Here is a 23,731-nt window from a genome sequence, read left to right as displayed (position 1 = left end):
AGAATGTGTTAATGTCATTGCTTATTTTGGAAACAAGTATATGGACATTAGTGATGGCACTGTAGTTGATGTGCTGACAAGTTTATATTAACATGGCAACCAACTAATAACAACAATTTTCCAATTTTAATTTTCCATCCATATACCCAGAAGTGCATCTATATACATGCATGAACAACCAATATTTTATTAAACTTCAAGTGTTTCATGTTTTCAATACGTATTCATAGCCTGTATGTTATTTCTCATTACCATCATAATCCCCATACCCTCTCTCTCTCTCTCTCTCTCTCTCTCGTGCTCCTCCCCATCCCTTTGGGAGCTCACCTCTTTACTGCCAGTAACTTATTTAGAAATGTTGGCGTAACCAATGGAGGGATTGATGTCAGGTTGATTGTGAGTAATAGCCTTATTAAAACTTTTTTTTGAAGCATCCAAGTAGTGCTTCATGGTTAGGCATATATTGATAGGACAGAGGCTCTTTGTTGTTTTATCATCAAAAAGTTATATCCAACCAGTTAAACTACAGTCCTTGTCCTTGTCATACAACATAGAAACACCTACGAAGCATGAATACTTCAAATTGCATGATGTGTCTATTAATGATACGTAACGGATACCAATACTTATTGAATGCTTCTAGGACAGATATCCAATGATCAGTAACCTATTTCTAAAATTTAGAAATGGCTTCAAATACTTCTCAAATATGTTTAACATAGTCACCCAATACCATCAACAATAAGCAAAAGGACATTATGCTCTTTCTTTCTATCTTTTTCCTTTTCAATGAATGCCAATGTTCTAAAGAGGAATCATAGTGTTGTTAAAGGCACATATCTAGGACACTTTAACTGGCTGGGATGCCTAGGCCCAAGGCGTTTAGTACTCCCCATCTTTTCAACCACCTAATGTTGTGTGTTCTCCATTATTTGGTAATTTGACTCTATTCCCCTACTTCAGTCACCAACCCAAGTAGAGTGACCCAAGCAACCAAGGTTTGCCATACCAACGCATACAGCCTGTACTGGACATACCGTACCGTATAAATACCAAATCAATACTCCATATGAGGGGTGTACTGAGTATTGGAATATCAAATCAACCACTGTACTGGGTGTATCAACACTATACCAACATGGTACCAATATAGAATCTAGTACTGAGATGGTAAACCTTATAAACAAGTGATGGAGAGGTGATCATTAGCCACAAGTGGTGCCATCGGTAGTGACGAATGGTGGTGACTTGATAGCAGCAACCAGTTATGTTGTGTATTCTTCCATTTCTTCTTTCTCTTCCTTGCTCTCCTTCCCCTTCTTCTGATTCTTCCTCCTCATTCTAACTCTTAAGTGCCCTAGTTCTCCATGTCCTGCTTTTGTCTTTGTCCCTTTCCTCTATTTTTTTAACAAGCAGCCAGCCCATCTTCGTGCACCTCTTTCCCTTATTGTGCTGATGCCATTCCTATTGCTCAATTTCTACATTTCCCTCGTTCTTTTCTTGTCTTTTTTATTTTCTTTCCTACTTGCCGCTCTTCCTCTCCAATGTAAATCATGTTATCAATATTTTTATCAATAATTTGTTATAATTTTTCTGAAATTTGATGATATTTGGACTTTTTTGAATGTGAACAGCAAATATAGTGTGCCATACATGATAACTAAGGTATATAGAGTAAGGATGATAGAACCGGTACTGACAGGCATGCAGGCGACAATTGGTATGATACTATGATGATCCATACCGTACCGCAATATATCGAAACCACCATGAGGGAGAGGGAGAGGGCCGAAGAGGAAGAAGGAGAGGGAGGGAAAGGGAGAGGGGGGAGAGGAAAGAGAGGGTAGAGGGAGAGAGAGGGAGGGGGAGAGACAGAGAGAGAAGGGACCTGTAGAATGAGCGTCCAAGAAGAAGATCGGGGCCATTGTCTAGCTCCAGAGGGATTTGAAGGAAAACTATAAGGGGGAGACAGAGGTCAAAGGTGGTGGGAGAGAGGTGAGGGTTTCCACAATGAGGGAGAGGGGGGAGGGAGGAGAGAAGGACCGAAGGAGATGGGAAAGAAACAAGGGTTTCCGCACAAGGGGGAGAGAGAGAGAGGGAGGAGCTGGAGGAGGAGGCCGAGGGATCGAAGGAGTTAACAACACGTAGGGAGGGTTTCGAAGGGGCAAAGTCCAAAGGGCGACAACATGGAGGAGGTTTCGAAGGACCAAAAGGTGTAGCTTTTAATATTTCAAAGAGATGCACTGAGCAATGCCGGCAACCGACTGTTCCAATTCAGTACACCCCAAACCAACTGGTTCGATATAGTTCGACAATCCATGGATTGTAGAGGATTTACACTATATAAGCACACCATAGATCTTTGGCAACCTTTTAGGATCTTCCTAGGTTGCTGCCAAAGCAAGGCCATACAAGAGGTCCATCAACCAAGCTCGCCTACGGCTTTTCACAACCTTGACAAATGTTTATAGTAAACTTATTTTGCACTTTGGTAATTCAATGCTCTTCATTGCAAACGGAACTTCACTAATTGAGTTCCACATTAACAATTACTCCAAAAGTTCCTCGCACCAACACCAGAGGTCGTACTAATCAATGACCAATTCGGTACGGTACGAGTTTGTACCATACCATTCAGGGATATACCAAAAACAGGAAAAGAAAATGGAAGGGGAGAAAAAGAGAGGAAGGAGAGGGAAATGAAGGGACAAAGGAGGAAGAGGGAAGGCTGAGGGAAACCCGAACCCTAAACTTCGAAGTGAGAGAGAGGGGGGAAGGCAGAGGGAGGGAGGAAAGGGAAGAGTTGGGGGAAACCCTAACGCTAACCCTCAAAGCGAGAGAGAGATAGAGAGGAGGGAGAGTGAGGGAGGGATGGAGGGAGGACTTATTGGAAAGAATCTTCAAGGACCATCGTGAGAAACCACTCGGGGGTTGCGAGTTGGGAAAGGGGCACTCGAACAGCACAAACAGGGGCTTAAGAAATGGTTGGTTCATCACAAACCACGCGAGCAGGAGACTCAAACCACACTAGCGGGTGGGGAGTGGAAGGAAGGGGGCTTAAGATCTCGAATTTATAAGCTAAACTATGTTGATCCCTGACCGATCCAATTCAGTACATCCAATTCGGCCATTCATGATTACTCCCCTTTTAAACTTTTGCAACTATTGTGCACATAATTATACATAACAAACAGGAGAAGACGGTACTCACATCAGCAATTGAGACGAATCAATATAAAGTATGAATCAATAAAACCTATTAAGAAAGAATTCTTTTTTGTTATACAAAGTATTTTGGTTTCTTCATTTTAAAGTTCTAGTCTTTTTCTTAAAAAATATTTCTATAGCCATATTAAGGGCTCTATTGGATGACTATAATTCCCATCAGGTTGCATTCCTTTACTTCTATAAACTGCTAGGCGTTTACCTAAGCCTAACCTGGATAGAGGCTGATTTACATCAACTAAGAAAAAGGAAAAAGGAGACAAATAAATAAAAAAGGCACACCTTATGACACAACCAAGCTAGCACCTGGGAATCATTAAGCCTGAAAAACTTTGCCGATCCAATCTCTGCAATAAATACCAAAAAAGTCAAGACAGTCATCACCTTATTATATAGTGATAAATAATTTTTTCTTCCATGTTCTATTAATATTTAGTGATTGTCATATTACGCAGGCTTACCTGCATCTCAATATACTAGGGCAAACAATAAGGAAATCAACAAAATAATACAGCATCTTTACTCCATCACATGTCATACCGCTAGGGAGCATTAAATAACCATACAATCTATTCAGCCAAAGCAATTGGCTCATTCCAGTAGCAAGGGAGAATGTATTTTCACGAATAGTTATTTGAAGAAATGGATGTTATAGCATCTCTATAAGCCAGTGTAAATTGGATATCTATCATTTATGAACTCACCTTATAGATTTTGTACATTTTATTTTAATTCAAGATCTACAAATCATTCATCTCCTTCCAAAATGATGCATATTTGGAGTTACCACTATGATCAAGTGAACATATAACCCTACAACATTAAAAATAAAAGTTATGGAATATGGGAATATCCCATCTTGATTTCATCTATCAATTTCAATCTCAAAAGTATCCTCGGATTTTTTCTAATACCTCAAAATTCAAATTTATTTGAAATCTCAACAACTCTTCAAATTCCAAAAATCCGTTTTATTTGGAATTATTGGAATTATTTCGAAGGTGTGGAAATCAAATTTAGCTAAGCAAAGCTTTCAGATTTCTAATTATGAGAGGTGGAAAACTTCTAATTTCTGAATACATGAACAATTTTAGGAAAATATATATCGACTATTGAATAAACCTTCCAGATTTTTGATGAGGTGAATAATTTTAACAAATGTTGGATTCAGTGTTAAAATTCTTTAAACCAGTAAAATTTGGGAGGATATAACAGTCGGTTGTTAAAATTTGTTCAAGAAAATTCTCTAGGAAACTTATTCAAAATCAAATAATTTTAGGCCGCCTAAAAGACAGTCAACTTGGAAGGATGTCAAAAAAGGAAAGACATAATGAAATCCTTCCAGAGATCAAGTAAAACCTCTACTATCTTAAAAATGAGACTTTTGAGGGAACATTCCATAGAGATTCTATCATTTGTATCCCCACAAATACACTCCTGGTCTTTGTGTAATATATAACATATTCCATTTGTCGATATTTGATAATTTGAATCTATACAAAATCCAAAAGAGGCTTAGAATTCCATAAATCAATCAATTTGAATTTATTCGTGTTGCTGGTGGTCCAAACCGAGAACGATTGGCACTGCGGTGTGAACGGGGTTCCGTCTGAGTTGTCTTGGTTGGTGTTGATTGCGCTCCACCTTCCGCCAAGAAACCTGCAAACAAGCCTTGCACCACCACCAGGGTGGTGATGGCCCTCCGACGGTCAAGTCAGAGGAGATTGGAGGAGGAGGAGAGGTGATAATCGCAAGTAAGAGAGTGCTCTGGGAGATATTGCTCACCTCCCCCCCTTTCTCCCCCCAGCCGCATATATACCTGGCTGGGGGGTCTCTCAGGGGGGTTCGTTATCGTGGGGCACGATGGTGTGGCCACTGACATGGCCGTTACAGGGCGTCGTGGAGCAGCACCGGGTACGGCCACGTCAGGGCATAGTGGGGCTCCGCTTTGTACGGCTGATGCAGGAGATCGTGGAGCAGCATCGGATACAGCCGTTGCAGGGAGTAGTGGAGCAGGAGGCCGCAGCGTGCCTCTGGGGAATAGCCTGTCGTTATCAAGAGATCTCCGACTCGGGGTCGGAGCGCTGGATCAAGGGGCAGCCGACTCGGGGTCGGGCTGCGGAGCCGAGGATATCCGACTCGGGGTCGGATTGCTGGATCAAAGGGCAGCCGACTCGGGGTCGGGCTGCGGAGCCGAGGACGTCCGACTCGGGGTCGGAGCGCTGGATCAAAGGGCAGCCGACTCGGGGTCGGGCTGCGGAGCCGAGGACGTCCGACTCGGGGTCGGAGCGCTGGATCAAAGGGCAGCCGTAGTCTTCCTGGGCGCGCGTGCCGGTCACGTGGGGCATGGCGGCTTATTTCCCCCGTAACAGTAGCCCCCCACTTCCGAGCCTGGAACCAGAAGGGGAACAGGTGAAGGGAGTGATGTTTCGGGATTGCCGCCGTTCCTCGGAGAGGCGCGCGCGCTTCGAGCTCCCCGCCCTTTTTACGGCGTATGGCGGTTATTGCTGACCTGGCAGTCTGAGGATTTCGGCGGACATCCTTCCTTAATGGTGTCGATTCGCCTTTGGGGCGCGAGCGACCCTTCGGCAGCCAGGCGTCCTCTGGCGTCATCGAGGCGTCACTTGCCTTTCCACCTATTTAATCGGGGGCCTTTCCCCGTCCGTCTTCTTCTTTACAGATATTTTCAAGTTTCCCCTTTGCGCAGCTGTTGCTGCCGTCGGACTGTTCACTTGTTTCTCCTTTGGCGCTCTCGGAGCCGTTCTTACCTCTTTTCCGGTGAGTTTTCCCCATTATTCTACTTAGGGCTCTCCATACTTTCCCCTCTTATACTAGTGTACTCCAGTCGCTCCGGTCTTTCCCCCCTTCCTGTCCCCGTCCTGACCGTAGGTTTATTGGCCATTAGGAATGGGCGAAGTGAGAGCAGACCAAATTAAGTCGGAGCTGGTCGCCACAGACTTAGACAGACTCGTGGCTCGGTACCACCTTCCCGAACCAGTACTGCGCTGACTGCGGTTGGGGAGACCGCCAGGTAAAGGTAGAGCATCTCCCCCTCTTGCGGCTTGGACAGCAGGGGAGGAGACGCCATGTACTCCTTGAGCTGGTCGAACGCCACTTGACATTCAGCCGTCCAGAGGAAGTCTTTCGGGCGCTTCAACACCTTGAAGAACGGTTGGCAGCGTTCGGCCGATTTTGCCACAAATCGTCCGAGCGCGGCGACCCTCCCAGCGAGCTCCTGAACCTCCTTCACTTTGGTCGGAGGGGACATATCTTGGATGGCCTTGATTTTGTCCGGGTTGGCCTCGATCCCCCGCTGGTTGACAATGAAGCCGAGGAACCTCCCGGCCGAAGCACCAAAGGCGCACTTCGCTGGGTTTAGCTTCATACGAAACTTCCGCAAGGTGGCGAAGGTCTCCTCCAGATCCGCAATGTGCTGATCCGCATGGCGGCTCTTTACCAGCATATCGTCCACGTACACCTCCATGTTCCGGCCGATCTGCTCCTTGAAGATTTTATTGACGAGGCGCTGGTAAGTAGCGCCGGCGTTCTTCAGACCGAAGGGCATTACCTTGTAACAGTACAGCCCCCTGTCTGTTATGAAGGCCGTTTTCTCCTCGTCCTGTGGAGCCATCATTATTTGGTTGTAGCCGGAGAAGGCGTCCATGAAAGACAGCAGCTGATATCCGGAAGTCGCGTCGACCAGTTGGTCTATTCGCGGAAGCGGAAAGCTATCCTTGGGGCACGCCTTGTTCAGGTCGGTGTAGTCGACGCACATCCTCCACTTCCCGCTCGCCTTCCGGACAAGTACAACGTTTGCCAGCCACTCGGGGTAGCTCACTTCCCTTATGAAACCTGCCTCCAAGAGTTTGTCTGCCTCCTGGTCGACCACCCGGATCCGATCCGGGGCACAGTGTCTCTTCTTTTGCTTTACTGGTCGGTGGGTCGGGTCGACGTTGAGGGCGTGAGAAATGACCTCCGGGTCGATCCCAGGTACATCGGCCGCCGACCAGGCAAACACATCAGCATTGGCTCGGAGGAATTCCACTAACCGGAGCCGAGCTTCCAAGTCGAGGTTGGCACCGACCCGGACCGTGCGGTCCGGGCGGCCTTCTTCGAGGGGAACTTCGATTACGCCCTCGGCCGGCTCCCCGTGCCGCAAGGCCACTTCGTCTCTGGCGTCAAGGGACTCGACGCTTAGGGCCTCCATGGGCTTCTTCCCTTTGAGAGTTGCTAGGAAACACTGCCGTGCGGTTGGTTGGTCACCTCGGACCTCTCCAATCCCGGCCGCCGTGGGGAACCGCATGAGCAAATGGTAGGTAGAAACCACCGCGCGAAGGGCGTTCAGTCCGGGTCGTCCGAGGATAGCGTTGTAGGCCGAGGGGACACGGACGACCAAGAACCCGAGTCGCACCGTGGCTTCTGCGGGTGCAACGCCCGCAGTCACAGGCAGCTCAATGACACCTTCGGCCGAGATAGCGTCTCCAGTGAATCCTATAAGGGGGGTGGATGTTTTGTGCAACAATTGTCGGGACAAGCTCATCTTTTGGAAGGCCTCGTAATACAAAATATCAGCTGAGCTTCCACTATCCACAAGAACACGCCTTACATCATAGTTCGCCATAGTGAGAGAGATCACCATGGCGTCATCGTGGGGAGTCTGAACCCCCTTTACATCTTCATCACAAAAAGCGATTACATTTCCGACCCGCTGCCTCTTCGCGACGGCCACTCCTGATGCTTCCGCCGAGCCCCCTGCGTTCCTCACGGGCCGAGAGCAGCCCCCAGTGATGGTGTGGATCACTCCCGCAACGAGTCGATTCTGCTCCCGAGGCTCCTGAGGGGCCGGGTCGGCCGGACGCGGGTCTGCCGGGGGACGTCGGTCGTTTACATATCGACCGAGACGCCCTCGGCGAATGAGAGCCTCGATCTCGTCCCGAAGCTGGAAGCAGTCTTCGGTATCGTGGCCGTGGTCTCGGTGGTACTCACAGTACGCCCGAGAAGGCCTCCTCCCAGGGATCTTCTTCATCTGCCTCGGGACCGGGAGGTCCTCCCGCCCCTTGACCTCCATGAGGATCTGGGCCCGGAGGGCCAGGAGTGGGGTGTACCGGTTGAAGCGTCGGTGCGGAGAACGAGGGCGTGTGGCGCCGTGGTTCCTTGCTGGTGACGGGCTTCTGCGCCGGCGTTGAGGCGTCGGGCTCCTCCTCTGGGGTGCCTCTTTTCGCCTTTTCTTCCCGGGCTTTAGAGGGGCCTCGGCGGCCTCCTTGTTCCGGTGGGAGGCTGCCTCCTCGGCGTCTGCATACTGGTTTGCCCGAGATAACAGCTCCGGGAAGCTCCGCGGCAGGCGTTTGTCCAGGGAGAAGGTGAGTCTGCCCTTCCGGAAGCCACGCTTCAGGGCTGAGAGAGCCACTTCCTGGCTCAGGTTCCGGACCTCCAGTGTAGCCTTGTTGAAGCGGGTGAGATAACCCCGCAGGCTTTCTCCCTCGTTTTGCCGGACATCAAAGAGGGAGTCGGAGACCAGTCGCCGCCTGCTACTGACGGCGAAATGGCTGATGAAGAAGCGGGTGAACTGGTCGAAGGACTGGATGGAGTTAGCCTCCAGGCCGGCGAACCATGCCCTTGCCGGGCCACGGAGGATCGCCGGGAAGGCCTTGCAGAGGAGCGGATCCGATGCTCCATGGAGGAGCATAAGAGTCCTGAAACTCTCCACGTGGTCCCGCGGGTCCGCCGCCCCGTCGTAGGGTTCGATCGCCGGCATTTTGAACCCCGGCGGGTTCGGGGTCCGCAGGATCCTCGAGGCAAGCGCCGGCTGGGAGGAGATCTCCAAGTCAGCGAAGGGATCTTTGGAGTGGCCCTTCAGGACCTGGAGTTGTCTGTGGAGATCGTCCACCCGCCGGTCCAGGGAGCGCGACCGGTGGGTGGGGGACAAGGAGCGGCGCGAGGGGGACCGACTGAAGTGCGGGCCCCTCGAGGACTGGGGTGTCTGAGAACGCGCCCGGGTCCGCCTCTCGTACCCCGCACAGCTCCGATGAGAAGGTCCTGGCAGAATGGACCGCACTCGAGAATCCTCCTCGCGCCGGCGCTCCTCTCCATGGGAGAGGAAGGAGCGCGGGTTGTGAGGAAGAGGCGAGTGCTCGGGGGGCAGCGGCTCCTGAGCCCGTTGCGGCACCCGAGAGATCACACCCTGCAGATTCTGCACTGCCTCCGCGAGGGTGCGAACCTGCTGGGCTAGCTGGTCGAACTGAGCAGCTTCGACCGTCTGAATGGGAGAAGGGGCGGTGGAGTGCTGCTGAGAGTGCGTTGGGGACGCAGCAGCCTCTCGGCCGGAGGCGCGAGAGGCTCCGCGACCGGAAGCATTGGAAGCTCCACGACCACCTCGCCGTGCCATTACGATCGTTCTAAGATTCGGCCCTTCCTCTAGCGCCAACTGTTGCTGGTGGTCCAAACCGAGAACGATTGGCACTGCGGTGTGAACGGGGTTCCGTCTGAGTTGTCTTGGTTGGTGTTGATTGCGCTCCACCTTCCGCCAAGAAACCTGCAAACAAGCCTTGCACCACCACCAGGGTGGTGATGGCCCTCCGACGGTCAAGTCAGAGGAGATTGGAGGAGGAGGAGAGGTGATAATCGCAAGTAAGAGAGTGCTCTGGGAGATATTGCTCACCTCCCCCCCTTTCTCCCCCCAGCCGCATATATACCTGGCTGGGGGGTCTCTCAGGGGGGTTCGTTATCGTGGGGCACGATGGTGTGGCCACTGACATGGCCGTTACAGGGCGTCGTGGAGCAGCACCGGGTACGGCCACGTCAGGGCATAGTGGGGCTCCGCTTTGTACGGCTGATGCAGGAGATCGTGGAGCAGCATCGGATACAGTCGTTGCAGGGAGTAGTGGAGCAGGAGGCCGCGGCGTGCCTCTGGGGAATAGCCTGTCGTTATCAAGAGATCTCCGACTCGGGGTCGGAGCGCTGGATCAAGGGGCAGCCGACTCGGGGTCGGGCTGCGGAGCCGAGGATATCCGACTCGGGGTCGGATTGCTGGATCAAAGGGCAGCCGACTCGGGGTCGGGCTGCAGAGCCGAGGACGTCCGACTCGGGGTCGGAGCGCTGGATCAAAGGGCAGCCGACTCGGGGTCGGGCTGCGGAGCCGAGGACGTCCGACTCGGGGTCGGAGCGCTGGATCAAAGGGCAGCCGACTCGGGGTCGGGCTGCGGAGCCGAGGACGTCCGACTCGGGGTCGGAGCGCTGGATCAAAGGGCAGCCGTAGTCTTCCTGGGCGCGCGTGCCGGTCACGTGGGGCATGGCGGCTTATTTCCCCCGTAACAATTCGAAATTTTTCAAAAACTAATATTTGGAAGGATTTTGGAAACCAAAAAAATTTAGGTGACTAAGACTTCCAAATTTCTAACTAGGAGAGTTGCACAACTTCTTCATTGCTAATCAGGTGAATAACTTCAGGAGCTTTAGGCTGACTGTTAGTATTGCAATAAAACTTCCATATTTCTAACGAGGAGAACAATTTTTGAAAACTTTAGGCCAGCTATCAAAATAACTTAAACTAGTGATATCTGGAATGATAAATTTTTAGGTTGTCTATTCAAAATTAGTGATTTTTGGCCACTTGTTAAAATTCTATAAACAAGTGATAGAAGAATGTTAGAAGAGAGGACACTTTTTAGGAAAAAATTTCCAAAACCTTTTTTTTCCTTCAATTCATTTATTTGCAAGTATAATAATATCCATTAATAGGGAATATTTTTACGTGAAATCAAATAATTTTGGTGTGTCCAAGAAAGTTTTTTACCTCCAAATTTTATTTCAGCTACTAAAATAAACGGAATGGATTTTTCCTCACCAATTATCTGTTTCTCTTCAATCCCTTTATTGAGGAAAGAACTTTAATAATATAGCTACTTAAACTATTTCTAAATGGAAAAAATTACTAAATCTTCTTTTCTAAATTTTACTTTGAAACTTAAATAAATAGAAATTCTTTCCTACTTTTTCACAAATTGGTCTCTCACTTCCTCTTAGGTATTTAGTATATAAGCTATCTCCACAATAAATATTTAGCCAACTCATTCATATTGCATCATTGTGCTCAGTCATTTTTAAACTTTATTTATTGTGCACTTATCATACAAAATTACTGACCTTGCTAGTTCATATTATATTTTTTTTATCAGAATACGGATCAATTGATTGCAAGGCCATAAAAGTGCAATTTCCATTGCATTGAAAGGTTTCTTAAGATAAATTAATTTTGTATATAGTACATTTCGACACGTTCTCATCTATTTTGACTTTTGAGTATTTCATTTTTCATAATATGTTCATTGCTTGCAATCTTGTTCTAATATCGAGATTTTCTAAAAAATACCAATAAGTATATAGAGTCTATAGACAATTACATAAGTTTCTACATGATTGTCGATATTACTCATATGTACATTGTGTCATGAGATGAAATGTGTAAACCATGGTTTGCCGTACCGGCCGGTACGAGCCGGTACGTACCGGTTCGGCCTGGGACCGGTACCGGATCAACGTGGAATCCGGTACCGGATCAACGTGGAATCCGGTACCGGTAGTTTATTGTTGAAGAACCGGTACGGGACCGGTTCGGACCGATACGAACCGGTACGGGACCGGTTCGGACTGGTACGCCACCGGTACGCCACTGGTACGGGACCAGTTTCGTACCGGTACGGCGGATCTTGGTGTAAACTATAAAAGATTTTCTTCTTTTTTTTGGGGGGGGAGGAGGGGGGGATGCCAGAGCATAACGTTGTTCTTTCAAATCCAACTCCATTTTCATAATAGACTCTCCAAATATGTAAGTTTAAAAACAGCGAGAAATTATTTTTCTTATTACAAATGTTATGACGTGCTTTTTGTCATCAAAACTTTTTTTAAATTAAAACTAGCATACCAGTCACGCAATTACTGAAATAAATTCGATATTTTTTATTGATATTTACTGATCAAATCTTGTCTTTTAATAGCTGAAATAAAATTTGGGAAAAATTAAAACCTTTAAAATTCTTTCATGTACACACCAAAATTATTTTATTTTGAGTAAAATATTTTACGTGCCAATTAAGGCATTAGATTTTTCTTCAGGCATCTTTCCAAATATCATTGGTTTATAGAATGTTGACAATCGGCCTAAGTTATCCAATTTTCAACCAAATTACTAAAATAATTTATTTATAAACTCTAGAAGACTACGTAAAGCTTCCTAAATAATTCGCCTAATCAGAAATTTGGAAGGTTACAATTTTATCAACCAACATAAAATTTCCAAAAATTGTTCATTTGATCGGAAATCTAGAAGTTATCTAACTTTATCATAATGAAAAATCTGGAATTTTCCTCGCCTATATTTGATTTCCAAAATGCCTCCAAATATCAGCATTCACTAATTATTTGATTTTGAAAAGATTCCAAGTATGGCTGGTTTTTGGAATTTTAAGAGAGGTGGGATTTCATATAATACAAAATATCAGGGGATGCAATGAGATACAGAATCTGAATCAAATAATCCCAGATTTCAATTAATAAAGATTTTGCTTTCCAATGAAAGGGTATTGAAGAATTAAGGTTTCGGAAAGATTTTCCCTAAAAAATTTCCTTCTTTCGCATCATTCCAAATATCACTAGTTTATAGAATTTCAACAGGTTCTAAAATTATTTGATTTTCAATGAATTTTCTATAAAATCTCTTTAACATTTTTTTAGTAGCTGACTGTTTATGAAACCATTTCGTTTCCTAACGTCTCCTTCCTAATATCACTTAGGCCTCAACTTTCCTAAAATTACTCTCCTAATCCAAAATATGGAAGATTTATAGAACTTTTAACAACTGACAAATTTTTCTAACTCCTAATTCACCTCATCGGAGATATGGAGTTTTCCGACTCTATTTTAATTAAAAATCTGGAAGTTTTTCTCGCCTCAATTTGATTTCCAAAGTCCTTCCAAATATCGATTTTCTAAAATTATTTGATTTCGAATAAATTCCAATATGACTGTTTTCAACAATGTTATTAGCGGGTGGGATTTGCAACAAAGTTCAAAATATCAGCAAGCAGGGCATTTTAAGCATTATACGAAGAGCCCGGGTATTTTCGGAATAAAGCATGACAGATGCTATGGAATATTTCCAGATTTCAAAACTTTCATTTGTAATATAATAGAGATTTCTTGACAGCATTGAACATGTATGAGTATGCTAGTACAAGGAAAATGAAAATGTATGTATGAATGTGCATGTCTCTTTTTATGGAGAGAGAGAAAGATAGACTTCTAAAAATCAGTTGACATTCTTAGTGGCCAGATGCACACTTTCAATATGATGTATGTTGGCCAGATAGACAACCCAAGAGGGGGGGGTGAATTGGGTTTTAAAATAATTTTGCAATTAAAACGTTGTGGATGACTAATTAATGCTTTACCAAGATGATTAATTAATTGCTATGTGCTGTGAATGAAATGAGAGTAAAAGAAAGAGACACACAATCACAAACACAAGGCTTTTATAGTGGTTCGGAGCTAACCCTTGCTCCTACGTCCACTCCCCAAGTCTCACTTGGGAATTCACTATAATCCCTCGGATTACAGCCGGTTGTTTTACAAGCTCACAACCAAACTTGTTGTTTTACGAGCTCACAACGAACTCGGTCGGTTTTCCCTGGCTCACCGACTAGAACCACCCCGATTGTTTTCCCGGGATCACAATCGAACCCTTACACGTTGGTTTTACACTCGGCTCACCAACCAACCTCTACACCCTTGATTCAATCCCCCGATTGAACCAAGCAAAGATAATATGGAAAGAATAAGAAACAAACAGAAAAACTGAGCTTCTTAAAAAGCAGATTTGCTACAATATAAACTAGAGAGAAGTTAAGAGCCCTCAAACACTTTTGAGTTGGAGTAGAGTAGGGCTTCTTGAACTTTGAGTCTCCTCTGGAATGTCTGGTCGACTTGAATGCAGGAGGAGGCTTCTTTAAAATGCTGGGAAGAGGAAGTTGGATGGAGTTAATGGCGCTCTTCCTTCTTTTCGTTGAAGACAAGTATGCAGAGAATGAATGCTTGATTTCTTTGAATGGAATGGTGCCTCTCTGCCTTGCTACAGTCCTCTGTGGCTATTTAAGCCATCCCCCACGGAAACTAGCCATTAGACACCTTTTTCTGCCCGTTCTGCACACTCTGCACAACCTGACAATATGTCCGTTGGGGGTCGGAGTCGACTCGCGCGATCAGGAGTCGACTCGGCTGTAGCGGGAGTCGACTCATGCTTTTCTGGAATCGACTCGGCAACTGTTCCGGGTTTGAATTAAAGTAGCCTCATCGACTGGGAGTCGACTCGTCTTGACCCGGAGTCGACTCGCCAACTTCTGGAGCTGACTTGGCATTTTCGGAGTCGGCTCATCTCATGAAATCCATGGAGCTAATTTTCAACTTGGCCCACTCGAGTCGACTCGACAATCCTGGGAGTCGACTCGGCGCTCAGAGCCCGAACTCCCGATCTTCTGTCTTTTGGCTCGTCCAGTCTTGGAGTCGACTCGAACTTCCCCGGAGTCGACTCGGCTCTCAGTTTTCGAAACATAGCCTTCTGCCTTTTTGGTGTAGCGCTGCCTTGGAGTCGACTCGAGCTGTTTGGGAGTCGACTCGGCTCTCAGAGACAGTAAATCGGTCTTCTGTCTTTTTGGGGTCGCGCTGTCTCGGAGTCGACTCGCGCATTGCGGGAGTCGACTCGAATCTCAGAGTCCGAAAACTGCTCTCTGACTTTTGCCTTGTGAACCACTGAGAGTCGACTCTCGCTTTCTTTGGAGTCGACCTACCAACCATCGGAGTCGACTCGCGTTCCACAGGAGTCGACTCGAATCTCAGGGTCGAAATTCGCTCTCTGACTTTTCTGTCTGTAACTCCTTGGAGTCGACTCATACTACTCCGGAGTCGACTCGGTAAACATCGGAGTCGACTCGCGCACTTCAGGAGTCGACTCGCTGACAGGTTTTAAGTTGTGCCCTTCTGTTCGTCTGTCTGTTCTCAGTCGGAGTCGACTCGTAATGATCCGGAGTCGACTCGAGCCCGTGCCAGTGATTCTGATACGCTTGGAGTCGACTCGTAATACTCCGGAGTCGACTCGAGTTTCAGACTTTGGTTCAAACTGACTTCTTAACTTATCCAAAATATTATGAACCAAGTCTAGAAACACTTTAGACAAGATTTTCACTGAAACACTCAATTGAATTCATTAGTAAACAAGAGATATACTCAGATGCTTTGAGCTCATCAAAATCAAATAGGGTTATGATCAATCACTCCACAATCTCCCCCTTTTTGATGATGACAAAACATTGAGTATATGTAAAGTGAATTGCTCAATAAACAAGGAAATAAAATCCATAAATGAATTCAAGTGTCTGGTTATTTGATTTATCCAATCTTGAAAGGTGTGAAACAATAAATTTTGGAGTTAAAGCTCCCCCTTTCATTTGGAATTATATAAGCCTTCATATCATGCAATCAATTGTTTGGCTTATATATATTTAATGATTTAGCTTTCTTAAGAATTCAGATTCTCCCCCTCAACATATGCATTCAACTTTGTTTTGATTCTCTGAATTTCCTTTTAATGCATTGCAGTTTTTGAACTGAAATTTTTGGTTTTTAGAGGGAAAATCTGTCAATTTGTTCTTGAGTAGGATTCAGCTAATCTCCGAATATCCCTTGAATAGATTCTGGAGATTACTCCATTAGGAGCCCCAACAGAGAGATAATGAGCCTCGAGGTACCAAATCCACTAAGAACAAATTATGTTTTAATTCTCATTTTGATTCCTTTTATGTTGATTCCATTTACATATCTATTAAGTATTTCTCCCCCTTTTTGTCATCATATCAAAAAGGAGGTAAGCAGAACAAACAATCACTTAGAGATCAAATTGCACACAATTGAAGAGAATATGTCTACTCATTGTATTGATGTGTATGTAAATACATTTAAGAATACAATAAGTAAACCAAAAAAAAAGGAATACATGTCAAAATAAAGCAAAAAGCAGCTAAGGTCTCCTCGAAGATGTGGCTCCTCCTCTCGAGGATGTGGCTCCTCCTCTCAATCTGTTCTGCTCCATGAGGAGGGTGACCGCATCTGTAACATGCCCGAGCTGAGAGATAATGGACGAAGTGGCCCTGCTATGTGTAGTGGAGAGCTCGGTCACCGACTTCTGAAGTGCGTCCAGCTTGTCGATGAGCACGTTCGACAAGCGCTCGGCCCCCTGAGTAGTGGTGCTCATGTCCTTCCGGATGTCATCGCGCATCTTCCGAGTGATGCCCGTGACCTCACTCATACTGGAGAATTGAGCCTGGATCAGGCTCCGGACGTTGTAAATCTCTTCCCGCACATGGGCCGTCATCTCAGTCACGGCTGTCAAGGAAGGGACCAACGCTGACGAAGGTGTAGGAGTGGGAGCAGGCACTGAACCCCGGAGCTCCCGAAGTAGATCATCTCGCAGATCTCGGACAATCTCCTGCCGCAACTCCCGGAGCTGCTCAGGAGCGATCCGGACCTCCATGACCTGAGGAGCTGAGGAGGAGGGTCCGGCTGAGGTGGTAGGAGCAGAAGTGGAGGGAAAGTCAGGATAATCTGAGTCTGGCTCAGGACTAGGGGAATGTCTGGTGGTATGTGTGGAGGTGGAAGACTTCCTAACCCAGGTCCCCTCTACCTTCCGAAACCCCATCCTGTGTAGGGTCCCCGGACGCATGCGATCTGTCCATCGCAATGCGCGAGAGGGTTCCCCCTCAGGAATGGAAATCTCGGCCTCCCTAAACAAAAGGGTGAACATCATGCCGTAGGGGAGGGTGAGCCTAGGTCTATCTAGTGGCTCACATAGATATCTATAAATAAGTTTTGGAAAGTTGACTGGGGTGTCCTGGAGAATATAGAACATAAGGGCGAGGTCCCTCTCAGAAACAAAGTCGAAGCGCCCAGTCTTCGGGAAGAGGGACCTAGACAGGATGCTCAGGAGGATCCGCACCTCAACTGTAAGTGAGCTAGCGGATACCTCATCCAAGGGGGACTGGGGTGGATGCCCTAGAATGGCCGTAAGGGCCTCAGTCCTATCCTCAGGGTGTGCGGGTGCCACCCCAACTTGGGAAAGATGGAGGACCTGAGCAATGATATCCTCCGAAATGAATAATGGGACACCGGCTACCGTGCCCTCTATACCCCCATCGCCCCTATGGACGGTACCGTAGAACTCCCTAACTAGTCCTGGGTATGTGGGGAGATCTAAGGTGAGGAAATACTCTAAGCCCTGGGCCCTAAGTCTCTCTCCTATCGTAAAGCCCTCCCGGGAGAGATAGTCGAAATCGACGTATCTCCCGGTGGAGACCGCCTTCCCGGCGCACGGCCTCGAGGGAACCGCCCTCGGCGGGGAACGAGCCGGAGGTTGTGGCCTCGCGGGATCATTCCGAGCCTTGGAACGTCGCTCGGTGCCGGTTGCGGGTTGGGGCCTCTTCCGGCTTGGGACAACGGTTTTACGAGGCATGGTCGACCTAGAATGGAGTAAAACGCTAATGGACGGTGAAAGGTCGACGGAAAAAAGCTTAGGGACGGCCGGAGACGATCTAGGAGTCGGCTCTAAGATTTTGAACAGTGGCGGCGGTGAAAATAAGTGTTTTCTAAACGATGGAGTTAGGGTTAAAAAGTCGGATCCCGACTGCGAGTCGACTCCTCTGAGTCGCGAGTCGACTCGACCTCGAGTCGACTCCAAAATAGGCGCGAGTCGACTCTCCTTATGTGCCTGTTAACCTCGAGTCGACTCCCGTCTGTATGCGAGTCGACTCCCCCTCTGCTGCCATTGTTTTCGAGTCGACTTCCGTAAATGTGCGAGTCGACTCCCCCTTACGAGCCGACTCTGAAACTTACTCGAGTCGTCTCGAACTCTGGCACGCACCTAAAAATCATGCTATGTTCGTGCCGAATGAGGAAAAATCACTAAGTTATGATCTGATTTGATGATCATTGTAAAGAAACTCTAAATTAACCACAATCTAATCATCAAAATCAATGAACTAGTGGAAAACACCACTAGCATGGATCAATCACTCCTAATCCCCTCCTAAGCACACTAAATCTCTCTTCACTTAGGAGTTTTGTAAAAATGTCAGCTAATTGATCATCAGTACAAACAAATTGTAGTGTCACATCACCATTCAGTACATGATCTCTTATGAAGTGATGTCTTATCTCAATATGTTTAGTTCTTGAATGCTGAATTGGATTCTTAGTTAGATTAATGGCACTTGTATTATCACAATTAATGGGTATTTTATCTTGTTTAATGCCATAATCTTCTAATTGTTGTTTGATCCATAAGATTTGAGCACAACAACTCCCGGCTGCAACATATTCAGCTTCAGCAGTAGATAATGCAACCGAGTTTTGTTTCTTGCTAAACCATGAGATTAAGTTTTCTCCTAGAAATTGACAAGACCCGCTGGTACTTTTTCTATCAAGTTTACATCCAGCAAAGTCTGAATCTGTGTATCCTATTAATTTTAGGCTAGATTCTTTAGAATACCATAAACCTATATTCTTAGTTCCTATTAGGTATTTAAAGATTCTCTTAACTGCAATTAGATGTGATTCCTTAGGATTAGACTGATATCTAGCACACATGCAAACACTAAACATGATATCAGGTCTACTTGCAGTAAGATACAATAAAGATCCTATCATACCTCTATATAGTTTCTGATCTACAGATTTACCTGATTCATCTTGGTCTAATTTGCATGATGAGCTCATGGGGGTGCTGATTGACTTGTTCCCCTCCATATCAAACTTTTTAAGTATCTCCTTGATATATTTGGCTTGATTGATGAAGATGCCTCCTTCAGACTGTTTGATTTGAAGCCCGAGGAAGTAGTTCAGCTCTCCCATCATGCTCATCTCAAATTCACTCTGCATCAAATCAGCAAATTCTTCGCAGAGGCGATTGTTAGTAGCACCGAAAATAATATCATCAACGTAAATCTGCACTAATAACATATCTTTGTTTTGCTTTTTCAGAAATAGTGTTGTATCTACATTACCCCTAGAGAACTCATGTTCTAATAGGAATTTGCTAAGTCTTTCATACCATGCTCTAGGTGCTTGTTTCAAACCATAAAGTGCTTTGTTCAATTTATAAACATGATTAGGGTATTGATGATTTTCAAAACCAGGGGGTTGTTCTACATATACCTCCTCATTAATATACCCATTTAAAAATGCACTTTTTACATCCATTTGAAATAGTTTGAAGTCCTTAGAGCATGCATATGCTAATAATAATCTAATAGCCTCAAATCTAGCTACAGGAGCAAAGGTTTCATCAAAATCTATACCTTCTTCTTGATTATAGCCCTTTGCTACTAGTCTAGCCTTATTCCTTATGACAATTCCATTTTCATCAAGTTTATTTTTATAAATCCATTTGGTACCTATAATTGGATATTCAGAAGGTCTTTCAACTAGATTCCATACTTTGTTTCTAGTAAATTGGTTTAATTCTTCTTGCATTGCATTTATCCAATTTACATCTTTTTCAGCTTCTTCTATGCGTTTAGGCTCAAAATATGAAACGAAAGCTAGATGATTGTTTAAGTTCCTAAGGAATGCTCTAGTCCTAATAGGTTGAGACGGATCATCTAGAATTAATTCCTTAGGATGCCCGTGAGCATACCTCCAAGCTTTAGTTAGCCCATGATCTACTATAGTCTCTTGGCTTGATGATGCATCTTCAATTAATTTTTGACTGTTATCTTGTAATGTCATCTCGTCAATCTTTTCTTCAAGAATTTCCGTATCATCATCAAAATTAACTCTCTTACTAGAAGAGATATCACTAGAATCATCGAAGACAACATGTATGGATTCTTCTATAACTAGGGTTCTTTTATTAAAGACTCTATATGCTTTACTAGTTGTAGAGTACCCTAAGAATATGCCCTCATCAGATTTAGAATCAAATTTTCCTAGATTATCTTTTCCATTATTATGAACAAAACACCTACATCCAAAGATATGAAAATAGTTTACCTTTGGTTTTCTATTTTTCCAAAGTTCATAAGGTGTTTTCTTTATAATAGGTCTCAATAAAACTCTATTTAATATATGACAAGAAGTATTAATGGCTTCTCCCCAAAAGTACTTAGGGAGGTTACTTTCACATAACATAGTTCTAGCCATTTCCTCTAGAGTTCTGTTTTTCCTCTCCACAACTCCATTTTGTTGTGGTGTCCTAGGTGCAGAAAAATTGTGTGTTATCCCCTTTTTACTACAAAACTCATCAAATAAATGATTTTCGAATTCGGTACTATGGTCACTTCTAATAGCTATTACTGAAGTATCTCTAGCATTGGTTACTTCTTTATGAAATTTCTTGAAAACTGAAAAAGCTTGATCCTTATGAGCTAAGAACATGACCCAAGTGTATCTAGAATAATCATCTACAATAACTAGACCATATTTATTTCCACCTAGGCTTGTGGTTCTAGTTGGTCCGAATAGGTCCATGTGTAGTAGTTCTAGAGGTCTAGAGGTTGAGACACAATTTATAGATTTAAAGGAGTTCTTTGATTATTTGCCAAATTGACATGCTTCACATATTTTATTCTTTTCAAACTTTAATTTTGGCAAACCTATCACCGAATCTCTTTTAACTAGTTTAGATATTGTGTCCATGCTTGCATGACCTAACTTACGGTGCCATAACCAACTAGCATCATTGTCCTTAGTTTCATTAACAACTAAGCATGGGTTGTGTTTGGCAAGATCCTCAAGGTCTACAACATACACATTTCCACGTCTTATTCCTTTAAAAACTAAACTATTGTCATTTGGGTTTGTTACGATGCATAGTGATGGTTTAAACATAACATCATAACCTTTATCACATAATTGACTAATGCTTAATAAATTATGCTTAAGACCGTCAACATATCTAACATTATCAATAAAAGTAGAAGGGGTAATTTGTACTTTACCTATACCAATGATGTGACCTTGGTTGTTGTCTCCAAAAGTCACAGCACCTCCCTTCTTAGCTTCAAGGGTGAAGAATTGATCCTTGTCACCCGTCATGTGTCTTGAACAGCCACTATCCAAGTACCAGCAATTTTTGTTGACCTTGGCTGCAAGACACTCCTACACAAGCAGATCATATAATTTTAGGTACCCAAGTTTTCTTGGGTCCTTCATAGTTAGTCATGTTGGTTCCTTTTGGAACCCATACCCTTTTGATTTTTCTTTTAGTTTTCCCTTTCCTATAGTCACATACATTTGCTTTATGTCCTACAGTTCCACAACAAAAACAGGTTATTTTCTTAATTTTACTTTCTCCTGCTTTAACAAATAAGTTACTAAGAAGTTTTTGCTTGTTTTTAGGTTTGTATCCTAGACCTGCTCTATTGAATACAGCTCGTTGACTATTAAGTATCATATTTAATTTTTCAGAACTATATGTAAATTTTTCAACCAAGGGTTTGTATTTCTCAAGTTCTTTAGTTAGTGTCTGTTTTTCTGCTTTTAGATCATTTAGTTCTTTTGTGATACTCTCATTTATATGTTTATAGTTTTTGGGTTCTAATGTTTCTTTGTTCAGCCTTTCATTTTCTTTAGTTAAGGTATTATTCTTTTGTATCAAGATTTGGTTGCTTGTTTTAAGTTCTGCATTTTCTTTGGTGATACAATCCTTATCCTTAACTAACTTATCGTATTTATGTAGGTAAGATTGATTAGCTATTTTTAGTTCTTTATTCTTAAGATTTATGGCCTTATATTCAATCATTAATTCATTAAATGCATCATACAATTCATCAAAGGTAAAATCGAGATGCGTGTTGGATGTTACCTCATTTTCATTGGCCATGAAACAGAAATTGGCCTTTTCTTCTTGTTCCTCATCCGATGATGAAGATGATGCGTCGGAGTCCGATAAGGTGGTGACAAGGGCTTTCTTCTTCTTGTACTTGCTGCCCTTCTTTAGTAAGGGACACTCAGCTCTGATGTGCCCCGGCTTCTTGCACTCATAACACCCAATCCCCTCATTTTCCCTTTCCTTACCTTTATCCTTGCGATAGGAATTTGAGGGCCCTCTCCTTTGATGATAGGACTTCTTGTGGTTGATGAATTTTCTGAACTTGCGCACAAGAAGAGCCTCATCATCATCTCCCTCATGATCTTCTTCTTCACTGCTGCTACTGCAAGACAAATCTTTGTTAGATGATGTAGATTTGAGAGCTATTACCTTTTTCTTATGGGAGGACTCTTCTTCGCTGTACTGCTTCATTATTAGCTCGTGAGTCATTAGGGATCCAAGGAGCTCTTCAAGTGGAAGCTTGTTCAAGTCCTTAGCTTCTTGGATTGCCGTTACCTTGGCTTCCCATGACCTTGGTAGACAGCGAAGAATTTTCCTGACAAGATCACTGTTAGTATAGTTTTTGCCAAGGCTTTTTAGGCCATTGACAATGTCAGTAAACCTAGTGAACATGCTAGTGATTGTCTCATTAGAATCCATCTTAAATAGTTCATACTTATGAACTAATATATTTATTTTGGATTCTTTGACTTGATTCGTGCCCTCATGGGTCACTTCAAGTCTGTCCCAAATCTCTTTTGCAGAATTGCAAGTAGAGACTCTATTGAATTCATTCCTATCTAATGCACAGTAAAGCACATTCATTGCTTTAGAATTGAGTTGTGCCTTTCTCATGTCATGTTCATCCCAATCCTTTTCTAGTTTAGGTACAGTGACACCCTCTACATAGATGGATGGGATGTATGGTCCATTGACTACAATGGTCCACATCTCATAGTCTTGGGCTTGGATGAATATTCTCATCCTAGCCTTCCAATATGAGTAGTCGGATCCATTAAAGAATGGGGGTCTTTGGGTGGACTGACCCTCAATATGGGAAGATCCAAATGGGGTTGTCATTTTGACCTTTTACTCTTAGGGTAGAAGAGTTTAGGCTCTGATACCACTTGTTGCCCAGATAGACAACCCAAGAGGGGGGGTGAATTGGGTTTTAAAATAATTTTGCAATTAAAACGTTGTGGATGACTAATTAATGCTTTACCAAGATGATTAATTAATTGCTATGTGCTGTGAATGAAATGAGAGTAAAAGAAAGAGACACAATCACAAACACAAGGCTTTTATAGTGGTTCGGAGCTAACCCTTGCTCCTACGTCCACTCCCCAAGTCTCACTTGGGAATTCACTATAACCCCTCGGATTACAGCCGATTGTTTTACAAGCTCACAACCAAACTTGTTGTTTTACGAGCTCACAACGAACTCGGTCGGTTTTCCCTGGCTCACCGACTAGAACCACCCCGATTGTTTTTCCGGGATCACAATCGAACCCTTACACGTTGGTTTTACACTCGGCTCACCAACCAACCTCTACACCCTTGATTCAATCCCCCGATTGAACCAAGCAAAGATAATATGGA

General features: G+C 44.5%; 1 protein-coding gene across 7 annotated transcripts in view; it reads right to left on the bottom strand.

Moving 5' to 3' along the window:
• The window catches only part of LOC103696538 (ribonuclease H2 subunit B), a 66,426-nt gene that overhangs the window by 6,701 nt on the left and 35,994 nt on the right, over positions 1–23,731 (bottom strand). For 6 of the 7 annotated variants that reach the window (XM_088719842.1, XM_088719845.2, XM_088719843.2 and 3 more), the window contains 2 exons: positions 19,002–19,214; positions 3,508–3,572 (listed from right to left, as the gene is read on the bottom strand). In XM_088719842.1, the coding sequence (XP_088575968.1) occupies positions 3,508–3,572; positions 19,002–19,214 (278 nt within the window). The remainder of the gene's footprint in view (positions 1–3,507; positions 3,573–19,001; positions 19,215–23,731) is intronic. The other variant, XM_088719846.1, reaches the window with a different exon arrangement.

This window comes from Phoenix dactylifera, chromosome 4, assembly GCF_051530095.1.
Source record: "Phoenix dactylifera cultivar Ajwa chromosome 4, Ajwa_hap1_PhDact_Kaust_v1.1, whole genome shotgun sequence".
Taxonomy (NCBI): Eukaryota; Viridiplantae; Streptophyta; class Magnoliopsida; order Arecales; family Arecaceae; genus Phoenix; species Phoenix dactylifera.
Note: the sequence above shows the minus strand (reverse complement) of the source record. Positions and strands in the feature narration are given on the sequence as shown.